Source organism: Scleropages formosus, chromosome 2 (assembly GCF_900964775.1).
Source record: "Scleropages formosus chromosome 2, fSclFor1.1, whole genome shotgun sequence".
Taxonomy (NCBI): domain Eukaryota; kingdom Metazoa; phylum Chordata; class Actinopteri; order Osteoglossiformes; family Osteoglossidae; genus Scleropages; species Scleropages formosus.
The window spans coordinates 12,310,000-12,335,594 of record NC_041807.1 but is presented as its reverse complement, the minus strand read 5'-3'; the positions used below and the strand labels follow the sequence as shown (position 1 = coordinate 12,335,594).

Genomic DNA, 25,595 nt, shown 5'->3' with positions numbered 1-25,595 from the left:
TTCAATTTGAAAATTAATGTTCAGCATTTACCCACGGCAGCACATCGTTACTGTAAATCACTCAGCCGATAGTGGAACGGGAGTAGGATTCGAACCCGGGACTCGTGGAGGGGCTCGAAGACAATGAGGAAAAGCAGTCGGGCTCCCTCGGCTGCTCCGATTCCACTGAGGGAATTCAGGGAGCAGGAGGTGACGTCACACTCCACGCGCGCATCGCGGAGTCGTGCAGGACAAGTCCCGGCTCCGGCGGAGCCTCGCGCGAAACTGGTGTCCTTTCCTCAAATTCCTGCCCAGTTGCTCGGAGCGCCTCATGGAAACGGTGTCCCGAGCTGGAGGCAGCATCAGCCGCCACGGAAGCCGCGCGCCGCGCTTTTCTTCCCGGGACACCGTGGGAAGAAAGTGAGTTTGGATGCGCGGAGGATCCAGAGGAGTTCTCCCTTTGTTCGCCGCTTGAGCACGTCATCGGTGTGTGTTCGCGATGGACGACTGAAGATACAAAGCGTGGGGCTTTCGGCCAAGGGTTTGGGGGGGTGTGTGTGTTGGCAGCAGGATGGCCCCGGTGGCAAACGTGAGCGATGTGACGAAGGCGGATTCTCAGGGATGCGGGAGCGGGGCGCTGCTCGATGACTTCGGAGTGCTCATCCAGGCGCTACTGGCTCTGGTCGCCTTCAGCACTTTAATGCGTGAGTATCATACGAAGTAAAGGCGACCCACCTTCCGGAGCGGTTCTCACCTGGCAGGCGCATGAAAAGATGCCAAACTTCTCGCGCGTTCGAGAGGACGCTGCAAACGCGGTGTTAAAGGCACCGGCGCGCTGACACGTGGCCGCGTGTGCAGTTTGTCCTCGGCAGAAAACAACAGTCGAAGGGGAAAGTTTAAAACAGTGGCGTAGCAAGCAACTTCTGACACGGGCACTGGGGAGAGCTAAAATAATACAGTAGTTAACGAAGTTATACACACATTTTTTTTGGGAGGGGGATGTCCCCGCCCCTCCCCCATGTTATGCCTATGACGTCATAATAAACGGGAATCATAAGGTCGCTCCGCAAAACAACCTCAGCCCTCGATCGTGCTATGCCTGCCCAACCTGCTCAACAGCGTGAGGTCCGTGGGCTTCATGTACACGTGTTCTGACCTCCAGAGACCCTTTTTTTGGGGGGGGGGTCACTTGGGCGTTTTTGATTGACGTCAGCAAAGTCCTCAGTGTGAGGGTTTGCTGTTATTAATTGGTTTGCTTGAAAAAAATGAAAGATGCAGAATTTGTATAATCACACGACGAAACACTTTTTTTCCCTCCAGAGTTTCTCAGGAGAACAGACTGAGACTTGTTTCATCTGCTGTTCTCCATCAGATGACTGCGAAGCTATTTTTATTTAGATGCTCAGAGCACGATGCAGTTATTTTTTGGATATACTGTATTTTCCCTTCAGTAGCTATAACTGATTATGGCATTACTGAAGATAAGAGTATTTAATTATTTGGAAAGTATCAGTCTCAATCAGGGGGATCCCGCAGGTTACGGAACAGTGGTGCACATTTGTGAAATGCTGCATGAAACACTGCACACACTACCTCCCCAAGCCATTTTATTTTGTAATCTAAAAACCTGAATCGGATTCTTTTTTTTTAGTGAGTGCGGTCGGCAGAACTGAGGAATTCACTCTTTTATTCTGTCATATGAAACTGACTCCCTACTTTTTGTCCTGATTCCATCATTTCTATTTACATTTTACATGTATTCATTTAGCAAATGCTTTTCTCCAAAGCGACTTACACCTTATAGAAAATATAATGTTTGCATTACATTAGCAGAAAGAGAGAGCTTCAACATCAGTGCTGTCTTGGACAGATTAGGACATCAGTCACATATTTTGGAACAGCTTTTACTATTATATACTTGGTAGCCTTTTCACATGTGGTATTACTCCACTTCATGGTGTGAAATGTCAACTCAACAGCTGGGAGTCCTACAGATCTTTGTTTAGGAGTAATTTTTAGATGTTTTAGCCTCGTAAGTCAGTTAGTTTGTCTTGTACCCTTGAAACCCAGGGATGGTGTACACCACACACACACACACACACACACACACACACACACACACACAGAGAAGCTGCTTGTCTCGAGTGGGGTCGCGGCAAACTGGAGCCTGACCTGGTAACACAGGGTGCAAGGCTGAAGGGGGAGGGGACACAGCCAGGATGGGATGCCAGTCCATCACAAGGCACACCAAGCAGGATTCAAACCCCAGACACACCAGAGAGCAGGCCCTGGACAAGCCCGCTGCACCACCATGCCCCCCAGTTTAAAACCAAGCATCCTAAAAACAATATCTACCAAGTGAATTGGTTATACGCGCGCGCACACACACACACACCCACACACACACGCTGTATATAGCATATGCTATATAGTGAGATTTGTGTTCTAGATGTAAATTTGTAATTTCATTTTTCTTTTGGTATTGTGTATTAGTATTCATAAGATTACGTTCTCTTTTGTTTTGAAGCATTTAACATTTGAAACATGTTTTTATGGAAGTGGTGGTGTTGGCTTTTCAGAAGAAAATGAATTGCGGACCAAAAATTAAAGCCTTTGCATTGACTAAGCTTTGTGTGGTTGTTTGGCAGTGAAAAGATTCCGTGAACCTGCTTCAATCAGACGACCATGGAGAATCTGGTGAGATCTCTTTCTGTATTTCCCATAATAATCTCACTGTATAATAATATTCTATAAAACTGATAAAGCTAAAAAATATTCTATATGGATTTTTTTTGTAGATTAGAAAATTTGTTCTTGTGTTTAATGAAGGCTTTTAAAATCTAGTTTAGTTTATATGAAGTGGAAGCACTGAATCTAAAGGAGATTGATCATCTAAGCAAAGCTCATTATTATGATTGTACTCAAAAAAATGTTATTTTTAAATACATATTTAACCTTGTATGGGGGCGCGGTGGCGCAGTAGGTTGGACCGGGTCCTGCTCTCTGGTGGGTCTGGGGTTCGAGTCCCGCTTGGGGTGCCTTGTGACGGACTGGCGTCCCATCCTGGGTGCGTCCCCTCCCCCTCCGGCCTTACGCCCTGTGTTGCCGGGTAGGCTCCGGTTCCCCGTGACCCTGTATGGGACAAGCGGTTCTGAAAATGTGTGTGTGTGTGTGTGTGTGTATTTAACCTTGTGATTTTTGGGCTGTTTTGTTTCAGGTTTTATGATACATCAAAGCAGGCAATTGGTGCGCTCTTCATCCATTTTGCCAACGTCTTCCTGTCCACTCTTACAATAGAAGACCCCTGCTCTCTGTAAGTGAGACCTTCATCTAGCACTTGCTGCCTACATTTCACACTCAGGACTGATAGAATACTGGTCTGGCTCCGTTCCCCAAGCCACAGACCCAGGGAGAACATCTGTTTATCCACAGCAGGGAATTGTTGTACTCCTATGAAAGATAAATGATGGATGTTGCCATTTCGGAATGTTGTATAAATTGTGCAAAAATGTGAAGCCACTCATGGCTTTTTAATTGATTACGTTTGCTGTCTTGTGTGAAATGGATTGTGTGTCTGGTTGAGGTGTGAAACCTCACTCTCTGTCATCTTGTAAAGGTACCTCATGAACTTCCTGCTTGATGCAACACTGGGAATGCTGGTGATATGGGTAGCGGTCAAGGCCGTATCCAAAGTGGTGGCGTCCAAACAGTTCACGCTGCTCACCTTTGGAGAATATGGTGAGAATTGGTGCTCTATATTTCAATTACATTTATTCATTTAGCAGATGCTTTTCTTCAAAGCAACTTCCAGTGAACTCTATGTAGTGTTATGAGCCCACTCAACTTATTCACCAAGGTGACTTACACTGCTAGATACACTACTTACAATGGGTCACTCATCCATACATCAGTGGAGCACACTGTCTGTGTCACTCACACACCATGGATGAACCTGAACAGCATGTCTTTGGACTGTGGTAGGAAACCAGAGCAGACATGGGCAGAACTTACAAACTCCACACAGACTGAACAGGGAGCAAACTCATGTCCTCTCGTACCACCCAGGCAACGCAACTCACTGTGCCACCATGTTTCCTGTTTACATTCAGCATAAAGCAGTTTTTCCTTTGTTAAACACATACTTAGGGTCTTTAAGTGATAATAAATTTCTATGAAATGGGTTAAGTCACATTGTTGCAATCCAGATGAACGCTCGTCCCTTAGACATTTTCTTTAAATTCTGATTGTATTCACTGTGTTCGTGTGAGATGCTCACGGTAATACCACCAGAGGGCGCTGTGCACAAAAATACACTCTGCCCTCACATAACGGGGGTCCCATACAATGAAAAACTGCTACAGCAGATCATAATAATACATAATATTTATTCATAATACAGCAGATCAAAATATACTCTTTTTAATAAGAATAAGAAACAGCAGGCTTATTATTCAGTACAGTTGCATCTTTGCGCATTATGCGGTAATTATCCTTGCACTGCAAGTGTTTTATTACTTGTTAATGGTGTAATGGAATGGAATAATGGTGTGTGTCAGGCATTCAGGAACAGAGATTCACATTTGGTGTCTATAGGGTCCCTCAGTGGTGTAAGTCTGGCTATTTTTTGATTAAGCTAGTGTACTGGTCTTTACATTACTATGGAAACAATGACTACTAGTGTGAAAGTGGGGTTCAAATGGTGCTCATTGGGCTCCTCTCTGTTAAAAAAGGCTCTAAATGGAGACATATATCCCTTCCAGAAGTTCATTAATACAATCTCACTTGTTCCATAACAAACTACAAAACGCTGCTGCACGAGTTGTGTTTGATTTTCCAAAGCGTTCCCACGTATCTCCTCTTCTCATTTCTCTGCACTGGCTTTCTATAGCTGCTCGAATCAAATTCAAGACCCTGGTTATTGTCTACAAATGCATCAGTAGGACTGCTCCCAGCTATTTACAGGTCTTGATCAGCCGCTACACCCCAGTTAGACCCCTTTGCTCATCTACTTCTGCTCGCTTGGTAGTCCCGCGCACGAAAAGTAAAGTACGGAGGTTCTCAGTTCTTGCTCCGTTGTGATGGAACGACCTTCCCCTCTCACTCAGAACTGCTGCAACTCTGTCTACATTCCTACATTCAATAAGGGTCTGAAAACTCACCTTTTCTGGACCCATTTTGCCCAAGATCTCTCCAGCTCATGTATGGTGTAAATGTTCATGCACCGTAACTTCATGAGCATTACTAAAGCCTTTATTCAGCCACTACTCAGGCAATGTTTTTGCTTGCTTGTGTATCTTATTTAAAAGAAAAAAAAATTGGTAGGAGGGTATCAGGATTTGTCTATCCTGTGTTTTTATGCACCTACTCGAACGATGAACCTCGGTGCAGCAAGTGGTAGGTAACAGACTAGGTTTACTTGAGTCACACGTCTGCAACTATGTCTCTTTCTCCTAATGTAATGCATAAGTTGTACTTTTACTGAGTTGTACATCGCCTTTGACAAAAGCGTCTGCTAAATGAATAAATTTAAATGTAAACTAAGTACAATCATTGCTCGGTTAACACCGTATGTGGTCAACGATAGCTGAGTTTTATGACTGCGCCATGTTTAGACCATGTTCATTAATGCTCATTTAGGGGCTGCGGTCATAACTGCGTTTTGATAAACGTTCACGTCTAGAAACGAACCTGCATGGCCTACCAATAATACTGGTTTCTGTGCAGGAGACACAGCTCATGTATATGCATTGCTTAGACATGTACGATAAATAAATATCGATATTTATTATTTGCATATAAAGACCTAAAATATACGTTATGATGTGGACCTAACTTTAAATTAGAGGTTAGTTTCCTGTTTTTTTTTTCAGTAGGGCAAATAAAGTACAGTTGGTCCCCAGTGTGTAAACTTTCAAGTACCTAAATTTGCTGACATGAGCTTTTAAGGGATGTATTTAGGCTGGCATACTTTTTCAAGTGCATCACCCGATGTACCACCAGGTAGCGATTGTGAGCGGTAAACGATGCCTTGCCTTACGTTTTTCCAAAAAGTGGAGCAGGTAGAAAAGAAGGAGGGAGAAGACGAACAATGATTCTTTGCCTTCTACATCTATCATTTCTGAGCTCGTCAGTGATATGCTGCATCTTATTATAAACCTCTGTCATTCCTTTTGGCTCCAAGTTGATGTGCAGTTGTCTGCACTTCAAGGAAAATACCCAACAACCAATTAAGGTAAATATAAAATTGCAGCTCAAACAGCAGACTTGTTGTTATTATTATTATTATTATTATTACATAATTCATTTTGCTGCGGTCCTACTCTCCAGCTTACAATTATGTATTCATTTACACAGCAGGGTAATTTTCACTGAACCCATGCAAAGAAATTGTCTTTTTGGCATTACAGCAGGAGCATGATTTAAACCCTGTTGCTCTCAGTCAAGGGTGAGTGAGTATGTGTGTGTGTCCCTTCAAGGGTATAAACTCCATCTGCCTTTGCAGCCAGTGATTCCAGTATAGGCTGTAGATTTTTGCAAGCCCGAGCAGGACAAGCGGTTACTGAAAATGGATGGATAGATGCTTTCAGTCCAAGGCCCTGACAACTATCTTACCTGCTTAATACTAATTTTTTAGACATAAACTATTAACAAGTAATTGTTACTGCCGTTTGAATCATACTAAAAGGCAGGGTAGGAATAATAATTTTTGTTACAAATATTGCCAAAAAAGTTGACATTGTTGTGATGCATAAAAGTAAATTTTTGCTTTTATTTTGATATTCAACTTAAGGGGACTTTTTTTGACTGGAAACAGATTATTTTTTCCCTTTAGAAATAACTCTAATTAGACCCCTCTCAACTGGAATACAGCCATTGGGGAAGCCCTTATTTTCAGTGTTAAATCGATTTCATTCGCATCAACTAGATATCAGTAAAATATGTGAAAACATGACTATGTCTTCGCCACAAAAAATGTCTGTTGGATTTAAACGGTGTTCAACAAGGAAACATTTGAAAGGTCAAAAAATAGAGGAATGAGTGTAAAAACCTGATATGTGGGAATTTCTGTAGGTCCACATCAGTAAGGGTTTCTGAGAACAGGAAAGCACTTGGAGACTAAACTTATCAGACTGGACCAGCAATAACTTTAAATCTTTGGGTCTGTCACCGAAAACACATTGCTTTAGTAAAATATGCATATGTAGGAATGGGTAAAGGACAACATTGCAAATAAGACGAATATTCCTCTCGTATAAACATCTGAGCTGGGCAGTATAGGGAAACATGTGCCGCATGTTGTGCTGGGTTAAAGCTCTGACACAACGTTGAATTACTGTTGTCTTTGTAGGACATCGATGTGCAAATTGGAGATGGGTCTTCAAAAGGCAGTCCTGTGTGTCTTCACTGCCCTTCTTGTCATTGTTCCTTTTCAGAAAAGCACAGAAGTCAGACCAGCACCCTGCTTTCTTGTGTTACAGACATTCAAGTTCCACATTTTTTAGGATACACACATTTCCCATGTCCAGGGTATACCCTGTCTTGCAACCTGTGCTTCCTGGGTACACTAAGGATGCTGACCCTACACTGAGCAAACAGCTATTGATAATGGTTGGATGGATGAAGAGTTTTCAGAGTGTTTTTTTAAATTTATTATATCTTTGTCTGGTGGGTGCAGTGGCACGGAAGGCTCAGCCGGTACCCACTGTGTGGCAGGTCTGGGGTTCGATCCCTGCCTGGGGTGCCTAGCGAGGGACTGGCATCCAGTTCTGGGTGTGTTTCCTCCCCCCTCAGCTCTACGCCCTGTGTTGCCGGGTAGGACTCTGGCTTGCCGCGACCCCGCTAGAGACAAGTGGTTGTTGACAATGGATGGATATCTTTGTCTGTGGATTTTACAGAGTATCACCTATGAGTAAATGTAGGGATGTTTGTGCTAATCAACTTTTATTTATTGAGACTCAATGGAATGGGTGGCATGGTGGCACAGCAAGTAGCGCTGCTGTCTCACAGTGCCTGCGTGGTGCGAGAGAACATGGGTTCAGAGGGGGGCGCAGTGGGTTGGACCGCAGTCCTGCTCTCCGGTGGGTCTGGGGTTCGAGTCCCGCTTGGGGTGCCTTGCGGCGGACTGGTGTCCCGTCCTGGGTGTGTCCCCTCCCCCTCCAGCCTTACGCCCTGTGTTGCCGGGTTGGGCTCCGGTTCCCCGTGACCCCGTATGGGACGAGCGGTTCTGAAAATGTGTATGTGTGTGTGTGTGTGTGTGTGTGTGTGTGTGTGTGTGTGTGTGTGTGTGTGTGTGTGTGTGAGACTCAATGGTAAAAGTGACTAAAGTAACCTTGAGGTGTGTGTAAGCTGAGAACCAACCGCACACTTATGAATGTTGTGTTTGGGTCAAGTGAACTAGCAGGGTATCTGCAGGCAAAATTTTCTTCCAACTGCAGGAGAAACAGCTGGCAGACTAACCCAGGATGGTCCATTTTTGTGCAGAAATTGAATCAAATATTCTTTTCCGCATTCTCAGGTATTCCCACAGTTGTTAGTTTATTAGGCCACTTGTTGTTTTTTCAGCTTGTCCACATTCAACTCAATTCAGCTCAACTTTTCGCTCCAGAATAGCTATTGACTCTGCTTGTGATATTCCGAATTCTTCATAGCAGGAATATTATATTAAGCCTGTCAATGTAAGTCTTGTCTTTGTCAATTGTTGCTATAGAAACAAAGGCTTCTTCAGTTTACCGTTGACAGCATCTAGCTTTGCCATCTAACAAAAACATCATTCGTTTTGTCAAATATCTTTTGTCCGTGGTGCAATCTATTCGTTGGATCGTGAACTGGTATGACTAGAAGCAGAAACATCAATTTATTTGGATGTGTGTGTCCCAACAGTTCTGCACTGCAGACCATGAATTAATTAGTGTTCCTTGGCTCCTTCTTTAGCTCTTTTACCTTTCTGAGAGCACGTTGTACCAAAATGTATTTATGATATAATTATAAATTATAACATTTCTTGTCATGCTTGGAGGGAGACATATGCAATGTTTTTTTTAGAATTGTTATGGGGATGAACAGATTAAAATTGTTGGTTCTTAGAGCTGAGCTAGCATTTAAATGGTCATCATTGATCCTGGCCATGCGACAGCCAAGTGTAGTGTGTTTTCATCAACAAAAAGGTCAAGTTAAAAAGGGTAGGACTTTGACTAGTGTGCAGTTAGAGTTATGATGAGTTTTCTCTTTCCAGGTGACCCTCCACAAGCAACCGCATGGGTTGCCCAGTGTGTAGTGTACTTGCTCATCATGGTCCTTGAGAAGACTGTAGTCAGTTTGGTTCTGCTCATTCCAGGATGGACTGAAGTAAGTACTCTCAATGCATGGATTTTGCCTTCACTTACTTAGAAAAGATAACGCGGAAGATTATTATTAAGGAATTATTATTATTATTATATACAATGAAAATTATTGTATTATTAATAACAACAGCAAATATAGTCATAGTTATGTTTCATTGTCATTTGTTAGTATTTGTTGTAAGTGCAACCATACCTGTGCTGCAGGTTCAAAAGGTTCTGCTGGACTACATTCCCAACCCTCAGCTGGAGCTAGCCCTGGTCATGCTTATTGTGCCTTTTTTCGTCAATGTGAGTCTGCGTGCTTGTGTATAGTGTGGCAGATCTCTCCATCTGTTGGAGTAATGCACGTTTTGTATTATTCTCAGAGATGTGCGTCACTTTGGAGAAAAGCATCTGTTAAATGAATAAACGTAAATGAAGGCTGATGTCTTCTGTCTGAATATCTGTGTATTCGTGTATTTACGTATAAATATGTGCTGGAATGTCAAATTCAACAGTGCTCAGGGAAATATTGTACAGATGGTAACACGGTGGACCCACTTCACATGCATTGCAGGACAATCCTGGAAAGTTGCAATGCTGTATTATATAATCAGCATAATGGGCCTGTTGAGGACAATTAGATAAGCTCTCTTCTGGGTGGCTGCCATCAGTATCCTCTGTGTTTTCTCAGGCTATCATGTTCTGGGTGGTTGACAGCCTGATGATGCGGAAGTATAACAAGAGCCTGGCAACCATCAAAGGGTCTTGTGACACTGGGAAACAGGGGGAATCATCACCATTGTCAAGCGAGGAGTCACAGGTGAGAGAAAAAAAATTGTCTTCAGTGAGAAATTGGTGCTGCTGACCACTTTGTTTACAAATGTGAAACAGAACATTTTAATATAATTTATGGAACTCCCTTTGTCCTCTCATAAAACATTTAGTTACTAAGGAAACTTGTAGTGGACAGGGTGGGGTGATCAACAAAGACTAACAATGACATCATCTGATGAGCTGAGTGCCAGCTCTATTCCAGCTGTGTGAACAACGAATGATGTGGAAATAGAGAAGCAGTAACTCTGGGTTTTTAACAACAGCATAGAATTCATTTGTGGAACTCCTTGTGTTCACGAGGGATGGAGTTTTACTCTGCTCTTGCAGCTGCTTCATATAATTTTCTTGCTCTGCACCTGCTATCATTAAGTAGGCTATGGTATGTGGTACAGTGTGATTCACGTTCTTTAGGGGAGAGCAGAGGTAAATGGGGAACACCTCCCTTCTGGCTTCCAACCCTAGACCTTCTTCCTTGGTCATCCCCGAAGGGTTCTGTCTCCATAATGGATCTCCACCTGGGACCTGAGTCACTCGTGTCCTTGGTGGTTGCCTACAGATGTATAAAATTGCTGGTTTATAGATTTAATTTACTCAAGTACAACTGAATTTATTCCAAGCTTACATGATTGTGTACAGCTGTCCAACCGACAGAGCAACATAAGTCAATTCTCTAGCAGTTCACTGGCACCTCAGTTTATAAACACATTTGGGATCTGAAGTCTGTTTATGATTTTTGTTAATAATTTAAAGAAACTTTTACCTTTAAATCATAGTCAGCAAAACCTTAATAATACAGATTTCCTGTCTGTGTTTTCTTAAAACCTTGCATATGGATACATTGAATTATTCAGACTTTTTATTATTTTTAATTAGTTATGAGTTAAAACTGTTTCCAAAATTATTGAAAATAAAAATATTGTGTCCAGAAACTAATATTCAGTCCTAGTTACTGACTTACTCATCTCATAAATGTGCAAAATTCGTCAGCTCCTTTATCAGAGACACCCATGAACACCAGATTCAAGCTGTAAACACTGTGGAACTGAGTGAAGGTCGTCTCTCACTGCTTGAGTGTGACTTACTGCCTCCTATCGACTGAGAGGGTAAACACAGGTGGCTAGTTATTATCAGACAGCCAATTATTTTTCTACAAATGAGGTAAGTAAAGAAAATGCAACTCAAATAATCTGAAAGATGTTTTTATTCAAAACTTTGTAGCTCATCTGTTATGGAGCCATGGTATTGTCATTTTCTCCAATTATCCTCTATTGTGACTGGAATAGTTTCTCAGAATTCTTCACATCGGAGAAAACAGTGTTTCCAACTGCGGTGACTAAGTGTGCCGAAGCAGCCCATTTGAGTATAGGCTGTTTAACAGCGGGTTCATTCTCTCCCTCCTCAAGCCTGGTGTGTTGCCAGAGAGGAACAAACCAAACCATTTATTCTCCCCTATAAAAGTGACATTTGAAGGATGTTTCCATGTGATGACGTCTCGGGGTTGTTCAGAGATCAGGGACATGAGTGATCTGGCTTCAGGTCTTTGTGTGAAGTGACACTCCCCAGGTTCTTTGACATTTGTAGAGGAATGTGTTTTGTGAAGATCGTTAGTGTAATTGACTCTAGTGGGCACATGGTCCAGCTGCTGCTTGGCTGATCTCAGAGCTGGCATGGGCAAGGAATTTTTGTTGGGTAAATGACTTGTGCAAATATATCATGCATGATGCTTGTATCTGTATTGATGTAGGTGCTGCTGGCAGCTGACCCAGATGTGGACCTTGAGGCCTCAGAAGGGGAACAAGACAAGCTGAAACCAGGGTCTCCTCACACCCTTCCAGGGGGCAGCAAAATTCCAGGATGGGTAACAGCATAGTTTCCCACCTGGAGCAGTCAATTGCTGCTGAACAACACTCTGGAGCTTTGATGAAAGATGACTCCATCGAAGCCCATCACAAAGATTGTCACCACGCAAAGTCTGGATGTGCACAGCTGGAGAATAACTAATTCAGCCTTTTCTATTCTTGTTCACTGTTATACGCCTATACTTGCTCTGTGGTCAGTTTGTCCTTTTCCTGGGACCCTTTAGAAGTTCTTTTTGGATTATTTGTATTTATGAGTTCACTGATGGCTTTAATGCTACTGGTTCCTAGGCCAGAAGTTTTCTTTTCTTAATCTCAGTATGATGTTGTTCTGTAGGTCTTTGCCATGTCTGACCGTGTTCCTTAAAAGCATTAACAGAACTGAATTTAAACTGAGGAACATTTTACATTAGGGAGCCAAAACCATTCAGCTGTAAGGAAGGTGGGGAACATCACTTTTCATCTCTAATTGCCAAAGCTCTTGGCTGGAAATACAGCTGCTTTGTTTTCCAGCTGTCTTAGGGTGAAAATCCCTCCTAGAATAAACTTAGTGTTCTGTTACAGTGAGAAGAGATTCACTCCACCTGTTGGTTGGCCCCTTCCATCTTCCAGGGAAGGATACTAAAATAATTTTTAGGCCATTTTCCAGACTGTAGTCAGCCATAATGTTAGCTCCCCGATTCGGTTATTAGGGTAATGCCACTTATCTGCACACTTGCAATATGCAGCACGATCTCTTGCTGTAGTTTTCTCATTCTAAGATGTGATGTCAAAACATGTCAGATAATGAGCATGCTGAACACTAGTTAGTGCCTAGGGGATGCTGGAGCATGAAGTTGATGAGAAAATGAAATAAAATATTGAGAGCCAATAGAGGGTTTTTTTGCTATGTTCATGCTTTGGCTACCCAAATAAGAATGGCTTCTGTTATCCCTGTAGGAGAATCACTGTTGAGTTCAACATAAGTTTCAGCTGTTCTTCATTCTGTGGTGTAAAGTGCAGCTAGTCCCAGCACGTAAAGCTGATAAAAAGCACAGTAAGTCCATCAGAGATATTGGGCAGCTGGCAAGTGTCTGCAAGTATCCTTCGCATTTATATTTCTTTAGTCCCAGTCATGTAAATAATGTGTCAAGCAGTCCGGTTAAAACATATTTGTCTCATTAAAATGTTTATATTTGAGTATAAACCAAAGAGCAAATAAATTCTAAGCAGATGTTACAGCTTTTTTTTATTATGTAAAGTATAACACAACATCAAAGTGCCATGTTTATGACAGTATATTTATTGTTTACGAGTGTTACCCCTTTGTCATTAATAAAACACTTTGCAGTTTATAAATGAGTATTTACCATTCGTGTGGAATACATTTATATTCAGTTGAACCTAAAGGGTAAAGCTTATATATTTATGTTTGTTAGTTTCTAAATCTTTAAGTAATCAATATTCCCTGACAATTCAAAGGGGAATATTCTGCTTTACAGTAATAACTCAGGTAAAGTAAGATACTTTCACTTGTAATATGTTTATTGCTACCACTATCTAGAAAGGCGGTAACAATGAATGCTGACCTAAAGAAGTTTACTTGTGCATCATAAAGTATGTTTTTTATATAAAAAGTTAAATTGTGTGATAAATTGAGAATACATACACAAAAACCTTTCTCACAAACAGAATCTGGAACTGGATCAGATCTAAAGGGCTAAAAAAATACATCCAGGAATTCTGAGACGTTGAATTTTAGGCTCTGTTGCTTCCATGGGGTTTATCATTTGTGTCAGAAAGGTGTGGTACCACATAGTCTTCATATTGACCATCAATGAGTTTGGTAGCACTGTTTTTTACAAACCAGCACTCCACCATTTCTTTTCCACCATAGATTTTCCTGGTTTTCTGTGTCACAGAAATTATTCGCCCCTTGATCTTCAGGCTAGGGAAGAGGAGAGGCTGGACAGCATGCTCTGTGATAGCAGGCACTATGGCCACTCTGGGCAATGAGACATTTACTAGGAAGTCAGACTGTGTAGACTTCATCAGAACCTTGTATTGTGTGACATTGGGCTCCACACTCTCTGGCTGCACATTTTCCATAGGGGCTAGTAATGCTTTGGCCCTTGTGATGTTTAATGGATCCATATGCTGAATAGTTTCACAATTTTGCTGAGCCTCAGGTTCTGTAGTGTTTCTTGAAACCCTGGGATGCACAGTAATTGTTGAAACCTCTGACTTTGTGGCATTTCTTTGAACCTTGGGATGCAGAATATCATTTGCAATAGTAGACTGCATGTTGTTTGTTGAAACATTGGTCTGTGTGTTGTTGCTCAAAATTCTGACCTGTACACTGTTTATTAAAACATTTGGATGTTTGTTCTTTGTCTGAACACTAGACTCTGCACTCTTTTTTGGAAAACTGGGCTGAGTACTCTTTGTTTGAATATCAGACTCTGTGTTTTTGTGAACCAAAGGCTGTACATTCTTATTTAGAATGCTGTGCTGCACGGTATTTGTCACCAGAACACTGTGCTGCGTGATCTTTGCTTCAAGACTGGGCTGCATGCTTTTTTTCGGAAATTTTGGGTGTGTGGTCTTTAGAACATTAGGCTGTGTGTTATTTTTCAGAACCATGGGTTGCATAGTCTTTGCCTGAACACTGGAATTTTTTGGAGCATTGGAGACTGTGTTCTTTACCAGAACAGTGGGTTTTGTTATCTTTGCTGAAACGTTGAACTGTGTGGTGTTTATCAGAACCACAGTCTTTGGCAGAATGTTGAGCTTTTGTAATGTCTTTTGGGAGACATTAGTCTGCATGTTCTGCATCAGATCTTTGGGCTGCATGGTTTTTTTTGCAACATCTGGCTGTTTGTTTTTTAGAACCGTGGGCTGTGTTGTCTTTGCCAGAAGGTTGAGTTCTGAGATCTTTTTTGAGCCATTTTCCTGCATGTTCTGTGTTAGATCCTTGGGCTGTATGGTTCTAGCTGGAACATCAGACTGCATGTTGTTTTTTGGAATGTTGAGTTCCATAGTCTTTGTTGGAACATTGGACTGTGTGTTATTCAGAAATGTGGGCTGCATAGTCCTTGCAAGAATGTTGAATTGCGTAGTCTTCATTGGAACATTGAGCTGCATACTCTTTGTCGGAATACTGGGCTGCATGGTCTTTGTTGGAACCTCAGACTGTGTGTTGTTTTTCAGAACCATGGGTTGTGTAGTCTTTGTCAGAATGTTGAGCGCTGGGGTCTTTTTGGAGACATTTGTCTGTATGTTCTGTGTCAGATCTTTGGACTGCATGTTTTCTTTTGGAATATCAGACCATGTATTATTTTTTTGATAGGTGGGCAGCGTAATTTTTGTCATATCACTGGGCTGCATGCTCTTTGTTGGAACACTTGGCTTCATGGTCTTTGGAACATCGGACTGTGTGTCGTTTTTCAGAACTGTGGGCAGCACACTTTTTTTCAGAATCTTGAGTTGAGTGTTCTTTGTCTGAGCATCAGGCTGTATGCTCTTTTTTGGAATATTCTTACTCTTTGTCTCAACATTGAACTGTACACTCTTTGGAAGACTAGGCTGTGTACTATTTGTCAGAATATTGACTTGTCTGTCATTTGGAATCTCAGGATGAGTAGTCTTTGTCAAGATCCTGGGCTCTGTGCTTTCTGTTAGAACTTTTTGCTCCATGGTCTTTGTCAGAATCTTGGACTGCATGGTCTTTGCTGGAACATCAGATTCTGTGTTCCATTTCTGAATTATGGGCTGCGTAGTATCTGTCAGAACACTCGAGGGTGAGGTCTCCATTGCAATGTCAGGTTGTGTGATGTTTCTTGAAATGTTAGGATTTTGGATGTTTTTCTGAATATTAGACTGGAAAATTTCAGTTATCTTGGGTTGCATTATTCCTTTTGACACCTTGGCCTGTGTCACATTTTCAAATCTCTGGTGCTCAGTGACATTTGATGCGCCTGTAGTTGGTCTTGTCTCACGCTTAAAGCGTGAGGTTTTTGTTGGGACAATGAGTTGCACAGCCTTTTTAGAAACAGTCTGTTTGGTCTTTGTAATGGTATCATGCTGTTTTGTTTTTGTTAGGACGTTGGCCTGTGTGAAGTTTGTTGGGAGCTCCAGATGTGTGGTATTTTTTGGGAGTTCAGATTGCAAAGTTATTGTTATGGAATTGAGTTGGGCAGTCCTTGTAGGAATTATTTCCTGTGCAATTTTACTCTGACGTCTGACATTTTCGGACTTTGGAAGACCCAAAGTGTTATTTTTTGGCATCTCAGATGGGGAAGTCCTTGTTGGAGCTTTAGGGTCTGTATTTTTAATGGGATATGAAACATTTTCAGACATCTGTGTGAGGCTCACCTCCTGATACAAAAATTGGCCTGAAAAGAGAAGCTGATGTCAGAATTACATTATAGGAAAAAAAAAAAACACTTTTCCGAGACAAATCATAAATAAACTAGGAAATTTCAGATTGAAACAATTCAGGGAAAGTTCTTGTTCAGTAACTAACACCTATAGTGTAAACTTCCACCAAGCTACTCTCTGGTCACAGACCATGGTCTGACTACTTCTGCGATCTTGTTTCACATTCCATAGATCATAAAAATACACACCTAGTAATCCATGACAATTTTCCGACAGGCCTTTGCTGTTTGAGATGTAGAAGCCCAAATGATCCCGTTGGAATGGAGCTGGGTTCTTGTACAAGTGAATTAAAATCACAAAAGTGATGGTTCCCTGGATAGTGATGGTAACATTAGATCGTTCCATGATAGTCAGTGACAGCCCTTTAATTTCCTTTGTAACTGTGGTATTACTGGACAGCACCAGTCGCTCTGTACCATCCAAGATGACTTTATGTGGTGTGACCTCTATATAGGCATGCCTGGGCCGGTCCACCACCACAGCAATGGTGCTGAAGTAGGTCCGTTGTTGTTTGTGGGCCCCAGATGGTGCTGGTGCCCCAATCAGCATACCATTCACTGTCACCCCTGGAACACAGCCAGATGGGTTCACTGAAAAGGCTCATAAAATCTTTAAGAGCGTCACATACATTCTGACTTTGACCTCTTTAGCTTACAAGGTATTTTGATAATTCTTCTGGATAAATTATTTTAAGATTTATGAGTTTTAGCAAGAGCATCAAGGTATCTCAAACATTCATGAAGCAAGCAGAAATAGCAAAAACTAATATTAAATAAGGCAGCGCCTTAACTAACATTTTATGCCTTATAACTATTTACGTGCTCACCACTCACTGAAGAGGATGTTATGCAACTACTGAGAACCTGATCTTTAATTTACAGAAGTAGTGCAAGCTGGAAATCATAATTCTTTGTGAAAGCAACTCCTCACCCGAGTACTCGTGGTCAGACACTAGCCTTAATATATGTCCTGGCTCTCCATTGATGTTGAAGCACATTGTCAGCTTGCTGAGAGGGAATTCCACCACAAAGTGGGGATCACCATCCGCTGAGGAGTTAAATCATGCAAGGTGAGCAATTGCAGACACCATTCACTGGACAGAAGTACGCTCAGATTAGGAAGATGATTCAGGATTCAGAGTGCTCTGAATGTGCGTACCAGGTGGGATGCTAAATGTATCCTTATACATGTTACTGTCTTGAACTCCATCCACATAAACTTAGAAGTGCTGACCTTCCAGAGACAAATTAATCCTTGTTTTTGATTATCACACAGTGCATAGATTCTTTACCGAAAATCTTTTTTTTAGTTTAAGGAAAAACCAGCTGTATCTGGATGATCTTCCTGAACTACTTGACCCTAGATAAGCGTGTTGTGAAGATACTATTTTCTTCTATCTAGAATATGAAAAAGAGAACATTTAAAATTCACCTGAAGTCTTGGAGATTTTGATCAATTTCTCAGTGGGTTTCTTTACAGCGTTGCCTAGAAAAGCACAATGCCAGTATTAGAGGATTTAAGAAAACTGGTGCAACAGACAAACTGAAGATAACTACTGAATGCTTCCAAGGGGGGGGGGGAGCGGTGGCGCAGTGGGTTGGACCGGGTCCTGCTCTCAGGTGGGTCTGGGGTTCGAGTCCCGCTTGGGGTGCCTTGCGGCGGACTGGCGTCCCGTCCTGGGTGTGTCCCCTCCCCCTCCGGCCTTACGCCCTGTGTTGCCGGGTAGGCTCTGGTTCCCCGCGACCCCATCTGGGACAAGTGATTCTGAAAATGTGTGTGTGTGTGCTTCCAAGGGAAGGCTGCAATTTTTTAACCTAATTTAAAAAAATATAAACTGGTCTCAATTATTTTCTCTGTGTACAAATCTTAGCTAGTGACTGGATAATGGCTGAACACTCACCTAATGACGTAGCATCACTGAGGGGGCTCTGGGTGGGTGTTTCTGCCGATGGAACAGTAGTTCTGTCTGATGTTTCCTCATGTACCTGCACAATGGGTGTTTCCACAGCCATGGTGGTCACTGGGGTGAAGAAATTGAAGCTGAGTGACAGGTTAGTGGCCTGTTGAGTGGACTCCTCCCTTTCTCGGCTGCTCTGGCTGCGGAGAACTGACTTCAGGCTGTCCTTGACACTCAGGAAGCCAAACACCCGCTCTGTATATCCATCACCAAGGGGCCCAAGGCCAGCTGCCTCCATGTGTTGCTTTGTCTCTTGCTCACGCTCCCGCAGCATCACGTCCGACTCCAGCAGCACACTCCTATTGCTGTTACTAGCTGTCACCTGTACATGCAAGGACTCTGCACTCTGATTGGTCAGTTTTCCCGCAATCACAATCTCCGAGCCATTGAAGTAGTGGCTGAATAGGTGCTCGGTGACATATTCCACGGCGTCCTCGCTATACGCAAACCGAATGTCTGACAGGAGCGGTGTGCCAATCTCATCATAGAAGCTGTCAGGGAAAGAACAAAGCCTCATGTTAGGGATGAAACTAAAAGGGCCAAATATTTTATTTACAGAATATTTAGTCTGTGGTTCTATTCAAGTCATTTTTTTACAATGGCTAGGAAATGAAAACGTGAGTATTCTGTGAATGACAATGGAAAGAAACAGATTGAGAAATGAATGAGACAATAATAGTGCAGCATAAAAATAGTTATAATTCTGTACTGTATATTATTTTATGTTAGTAGCATAACTGTATAGTAACATGAATAATTTGTGAAATAGTAAAAAATATAAATCCCTATTATACACGTACCATTCGTGCATCTGAATTGTTTATATATTCTTATGGAAGTAGACTATGACAAGACTATCAGAACGGAGCCCCGTCATAATTGAGTGCTATTTAAAAACCATGTCAGTACAAGAAAGCCACAGACAGAGAGTGTGTACCCATGGCTACATGACTGTATAGCTGTTATCACAAGGATACACTGCACTGTACCTTGATTTTTGATGGCAACACAAAATGGTTGCTACTGATGAAGTCTTGTGACCTATCTGCCCAAAGTGGAAACAGAGGGGCAGTTATTGAGTGGCATTAGAGGAGAGAACATACCCCTTGAGCATGGCACTGGCATCTGCCTCCTCTGGAATACGTCGCATCGTTCCACAGTTTTCAAGTGCCAGCCGCTCGAGCAGATGGTAGTCTACATCGTCACCTAAGCCAACGGTGAAGACACAGAACTGCTCCTGCACCGCCGACCGGGCATTACTGAGGATCCTGGAAGGCCTAACTTCATCTACGGTGGGCCGTCCATCCGTTAAGAAGATGAGTAGCGATACACTGTTGTGATGCAGGTCTTCGCTGGAGAGATGGCTGCTTAGTAATGAGGACCCTGTTTTTATGGCCAAGTTGATATTCGTAGCTGGAGAGAGCAAGTAATTTTTTTGTTTTTACAAAAATGCTTTAAAACAGTTTAATTTTTATTTGCTACAGTCAGTCATCTAACACTGCTGTAGCTGCAAGCCATTGACGCATTTCTGTTACATGTAATGGTATAACATATCTATGGTAACCACACAGCAATGTCACAGGGGGACAGTCTTAGAACTTAAGTGTACCACATATTATGTGCATAACTGACAAGGTGCACCATAACAAAATAACAAAATCCAGTAAAAATATTTGCTTTGCAAATCTGTTACTGGACTAAAATTATAAAATTTCATTCTGTTTTAAGATGTAGTCCACACCTCCAGAGGGAGAGAGCAGATAGATGAACTTCTTGGCATCTCGGATGTTGTTTGGAGTGACTGGCACGAGCTTGTCAGGCTGCCACACCTTCATCCGACTGGAGAAGCTCACAAAGTTGAAGTGGTCATTTGGTCGAAGGTCCCTCAGGATAGTGAAGAGGGCTTCCTTTGTCTAACATGGGTGAGAGATAGTAAAGAAGAACGATGGCATTCAGAAGAAGCTTAACATTGTACTGAAAACTTATGTGATAATTACATGTTAAATGAAAGTTTATGGCCTGAATATGTGTGCTCAAAGTGCAATATTCTATACATAGATGCATCATCAAATCTCTGCTGGCAAGACTCATGGAAAAGTCCACATCAGCACTGACATAAACCAGCGAGGCTCTTTTTTTTCAGATAGAAGAGAGCTCACACTCACAGATACAAGACTGAAAAAAAAAATCACTTGGAAGCCAAGTCACTTAACACTAATGGAATGACAATGCACTGGCTTGTCGACCTTGATGGCCATGAAGGCCCAACCTACAGTGATAGAAATAAAATTCCATATGCATTTTTTGACACCACAGATTGGAAGGGGAGAGAAACTGAAAAGAACGCAGAATCACTGTTGGCATTGGGTTGTGATCTGAATGTCAGGGTCCTGGTCTGACAGTCCCACCATGCAGATATCAAAGCCCTGTTGTTCTGTTTTCTGCTGTGATAGGGTTCATTAGCATGAGGGGTTGGTATTATGCATCCAAGGTTTCCATTCCTTCAGCCTTTTAGGGAGATTATACTTGGATTAATGATAATGTTGTAAAATTGGGCCCAGTGGAAGTCCAGCACAGACAGTATTTATAACGACAGAAAGGAGGGAACTCCCTTTTACACAACAGCACGGTCACTCAGGGGAACGTGAACACAGCTCTTAGGGTGGGGAGCTCTTGCATGCTCTCATTTCTTATCTCTCTGTGTTCTCCTGGCTATGGCTTCTTTTGTACACAGAATTTCTCGGTAGAGCTCCGAAAGGCTAACAATCTATCACGGTTATGTCCCACCTGTCTCATTTTTGTTCCCATCATGGATGCACTGGTGTCAATCACAAAAACTACATTCTTTGGGACCACAGGAAGATCCTTCGGAGCGAAGTAATGCACAAAATGTCCATTCAAGACCTAAAAAAAAGATTGGAAAACATTAGTGAATTTTTTTTTTTTTTACATTAATCAGGCTCTTAACTTTACTCCTGTTATCCCCTTTTTTTAGTGGATAGACAGTGTTTGGTTTCAAGACCCCTTCCAAACTTATACTTGCACGGCTGGTTTCTTAGTGTGCTTTTGCTCAAACTCGGAGTATTGATACATTTTCTTGAAAGTGGACTGTGGATGGAGCTTCTAATGCTGAACAAAAATTTCTGTACGTACCTGTATTTCTCCAATCCCCAGGTCTCTCTCAACATCATACTGAACAATAAAGTCTCCTAGGATGCCATTGGTTGCAATTGTGGCCTGCTGCTCAATGTTGGGGCTGAAGGAGATATTGCAGAAGGTCTTATTCTGTTGGATCACTGTTGAAATTGGAGGCATGACTTTACCTGGTAGGGATGGGAACATATTTGAGTATTAAACAAAATATGGAGTTAGGAATTCTTACTAGATTTAAGAACTGATTACTAAAAACTGTACAGGAAGGTGTGAAGATACAGGAAGAAATATATCTTTTAATTTGTTGATTCTAATCATGGCTACTACAGAATCACACACTTGTATTTTGACACTTGCTCTGTCTGCACACCTCACTCCTATGCTTTACTACACCCTGGGGCCATACCCTGGGTGCCAGCCATGCTGCTGTTGGTGGGAGTCCGGCCATTACGTAGTGGAAGCACCTCCAAGTGTGTGATCTGTGACTGCTCTACAATGATGACATGGACAGACAGCCTCCCCACAAGCTGAAGGGGACGCACACTGGTCACATGTTCATATAGGCCATGCCTCCTTGTGAGTAGCTCCTCATACGTGAGCAGGAACACGGCCCTATTCCGCCCAGGGACCATGGCTGTTGCTCGAAACGTCTCCACCTCACGTTCACTGCTGGAAAATGCAAGTGACATCATCGCAGTGACATCATTACTAGGAGGAGCCCTTTCCTGGCTGCTGCATTTCCTAAAAATTCATAACATATTTTTCCAATCATTTGAAGAAAAGATGTTATATCTGCCCCAAATAACCACGCTTTGTTGTGGATACTGAAATCTGAAAGGCTTTAAAACATGGAATTTTTCTCTATGGCCCAGGAGTTTTGTACAGAGTATGATATAGTTTGAAATGCCAGTTTCACATTTTGTAAACAGGGTAGCCTACTGGCCTAAATAATTGAGTCAAAGGTAAAGGGAGAAGAAGGGTGGATGGCTACATTATGAAATATGGTTAATATGTGACTTACCTAACAGATATATAAAGGTGATTTATATTAAATTGTGACAAATATACAAAAAATGGAGAAGGTACAAGAAATCATCTGACTGCAGTACCCCCTTCCTTCTTGATCCTCTTTCAGGGTTTGACTGCTGCTCCCATTCTGCTGCTTTGCCTTCTTTTCCTTGGCTTTGATCTGACTGGGGTAGACTCGCCCTGCAATAATCCTGTAGCCAACAGAAGGAGGTGTCTTCACATCCCAGCTTACACGTCATGTGATTGAGTCTGACTCCAGTGTCACCAGAAAATCCAATCACTGACAAGATTCACCTTTTAAGAACTTTGAATATCTGCCCTGTATTACATACAGTTTTGCTTTGGAAACTGTCCAAATACAGAAAATACACAAGAACAAAGTGAAAAATTAGGTAACACTGTTTTGTGCCTTTGAATTTTTTTTGAGTGCTGAAGTAGCACACAGAAGACCCAATTTAGCACTCTTCACTGACCTTCTTCTGCCACTTAAGCTCCTCCCATTGCTCTGATGATCTAAGAGCTCTGCTACTGTCTGTTGTGTGGCTTCAAGTGCATTTTAAGCCACTTGATATCCCCACACCAGGAACTGTGTAGCTGTCAATACAATGTATTTCAAATAAGGCTATAATATACTGCATTTGCAATTTATGGTACTTAAAGTTTATATCATGAATATAGGGTAGCATGGTGGCCTGACGGTTTTTGGGTTCTGGATTTGCAAGTGGGCTCGAAGCTGGTTCAGTCAGTGCATTTGTATGTTCTCCATGCAGGTTTTCTCTGGGTGCTTTGGTTTTCTACCAGACCCCCAAAGACTTGTTTCAGGCAAACGTGCCTTTATGTGTGTATGCATAAGTCAATTTATGTGTATGATTGCCCTGTGATGGACTGGACTCCTGTCCAAAATATACCCTGCCGTATGTTGTATGCTTCCAGGATAGGCTCCAGACCACCACAACTCTGCACTGAATTATTGATGATGGATGGATGGATGGATGGAAATTGTCAGGGAGACAGTGATTGTTTAAAATTTTGTATTCTCATCATCATGGTTAGAAGCATAAATTATGTACTATCTTGGTACAAGTTCTGGGCCAGTAAGTGCTGTATCAGTCAGAGCCCAAGACTTGTAAAATGAAGGTTCCCAGTTAAAATACGCAGTCCTGTTGTAGTACCCTTAACCAAGGTACTTGTCCTAGTAAGAATATCCAGCTGGATAAATGGTTAAAATTTGTAAATTACTTCTGATAAAGGCTTCAGATAAATCAGTGATTTCACCTGCTCTGATAGGATGAAGTAATCATACCATCACTGAATTACAGGGTCTCGCTCACATGGTAAAGTTGGAGACGAATGCACTGGCGGGGATCTGCATCTGGAAGACTCCCTTTGTGGCAACAGATTGCCTGTTGAACATGGTGCAGGACACGGCTGTGAAGGCATAGCGTGAGATAATGGTGGTCTTCACAGACAGTTCCTGGATGAGCGCTTTAGTTTCCTGCAGAGTGGCAGACGCCACAGTTAGTGCTCCAATTTCCTCACCATCCAGCGGACATAGCTTGAGTACATAAATATATACCGATTCTGTATTTCTATTAATTTTGTACAGAATATGCAGTACATTGAACCCAAATTTTAAAGTACTGTGGAAACACTGTCTACATTCAAGAAGGGTCTGAAAGCTCACCTTTTCCGGACCCATTTCGCCCAAGATCTCTCCAGCTCATGTACGGTGTAAATGTTCATGCACTGTAACTTCATGAGCATCACCAAATAAAGCCTTTTATCAGCCACTACTCTGGCATTGTATTTGCTTGCTTGTGTATTTTAATATTTTTTTAAAAAATGGTAGGAGGGTATCAGGATTTGTCTATGCACCTACTTGAACGATGAACCTCAGTGCAGCAAGTGGTAGGTAACAAACTAGGCTTACTTGAATCATATGTCTGCAGCTATGTCTCTTTCTCTTAATGTAATGTATAAATTGTACTTTTGCTGCGATGTATATCGCTTTGGACAAAAGCATCTGCTAAATGAATAAATGTTCTTTTACACATTTAGCTGATGTTTTTCTCCAAAGTGACTTACAGTATTAATCTACCTATAACTACTTGCTCATTTGTACAACTGGGTAATTTTTACTGGAGAAGTTTAGGGTAAGTAACCTACTCAAGGATACTACAGCCACAGGTTAGATTCGAACCTAGAACTTTTGGGTCCAAAGGCAACAGCTCTAAGCACGATGGGATGGGATAGGATGGCTGTAGGAAACACACCTCGAAGACTAGAGACCATAGCTTTCTATTTCTATTTGGTAATATTCAAAAACGGGCTACATCTAGTCTTAACTTCGTCTTAACTTTTTGTCCCCTGTGCATTGAGCGCTACTGCTAGTGATTTTTAACCCTCAATAGCTGAGAAGTTGTGTCAGAACTAAACGTTAAAAATATGGTGAGAATAAGGATTTTTCCAGAACACTTGGTACGTGTAACGTTTGCTGGGCTTTACAAGCCGACCGGAGCACAGCCCTGAAGCAATAGGGCGCCGCAACGCATGCCAAGGGGGCTAAATATGAAAAAGAAAGAAAAAAAAAAAAAAAAAACGCGGTAAAAGGATGCGAGGGAAACGTACCTTACTGAGTAAGTCTCTGACCTGCCTCGAAAGTCGGCGAGGAGCCTGAGGTAAACAAAGAAAGCAGGTCAAGCGATTGAGTCCATACCTTCACCGCGTTCGAGAGCCAAGAAGCGCAAAAAACGTACAATGTCCACGGCCAGGGCCGAGAGGACATCATGATCATCCTGAGCAGCGCTGTCTGTCTGCTGACCCCACACCAGCGGCCCGAAGCACAGCAGGAAGTACAGGCGCATCTGTGGTCCTTTTCGCGGCGGGGAACAAAGCAAGGCGACCGTCCGCAGCCAGAGTGCGAGGCTGGATGTGGAGCGAAGTGTCACGCCGAGTGCGCGAGACCGAGCACGCTTGCAGCAGCGGCGGCACGCCCACCCCGCGCGCCCTTAGCGCCTCGCGCTCTAGCTCCGCACCGCGAAAGAG

The 25,595-nt window shown here is 42.4% G+C and overlaps 2 protein-coding genes across 3 annotated transcripts; one reads left to right on the top strand and one right to left on the bottom strand.

The window, feature by feature from the left end:
• Positions 1–12,934, top strand: tmem110l (transmembrane protein 110, like). Its single transcript, XM_018747524.1, has 8 exons — positions 1–683; positions 2,628–2,676; positions 3,197–3,292; positions 3,596–3,717; positions 9,212–9,324; positions 9,525–9,608; positions 9,994–10,122; positions 11,881–12,934. Exons 1-8 carry the CDS (start codon positions 551–553, stop codon positions 12,004–12,006), a joined length of 852 nt encoding a protein of 283 aa, XP_018603040.1. The 5' UTR covers positions 1–550; the 3' UTR covers positions 12,007–12,934.
• A 468-nt stretch (positions 12,935–13,402) lies between these two features.
• On the bottom strand, positions 13,403–25,595 carry LOC108931622 (inter-alpha-trypsin inhibitor heavy chain H5-like). 2 transcript variants are annotated; one of them, XM_018747521.1, is made up of 14 exons: positions 25,307–25,595; positions 25,179–25,223; positions 23,882–24,045; positions 22,631–22,741; positions 21,928–22,190; positions 21,522–21,691; positions 21,156–21,272; positions 20,110–20,281; positions 19,472–19,781; positions 18,312–18,859; positions 17,843–17,896; positions 17,342–17,458; positions 16,600–16,977; positions 13,403–16,365 (listed from the first exon to the last, which is right to left on the bottom strand). In XM_018747521.1, exons 1-14 carry the CDS (start codon positions 25,412–25,414, stop codon positions 13,730–13,732), a joined length of 5,193 nt encoding a protein of 1,730 aa, XP_018603037.1. In that variant the 5' UTR covers positions 25,415–25,595; the 3' UTR covers positions 13,403–13,729. The 2 variants fall into 2 exon arrangements, with proteins under 2 accessions (XP_018603037.1, XP_018603038.1); XM_018747522.1 differs by lacking the exons at positions 21,928–22,190; positions 23,882–24,045; positions 25,179–25,223; positions 25,307–25,595 and having other exon boundaries at positions 22,631–22,654.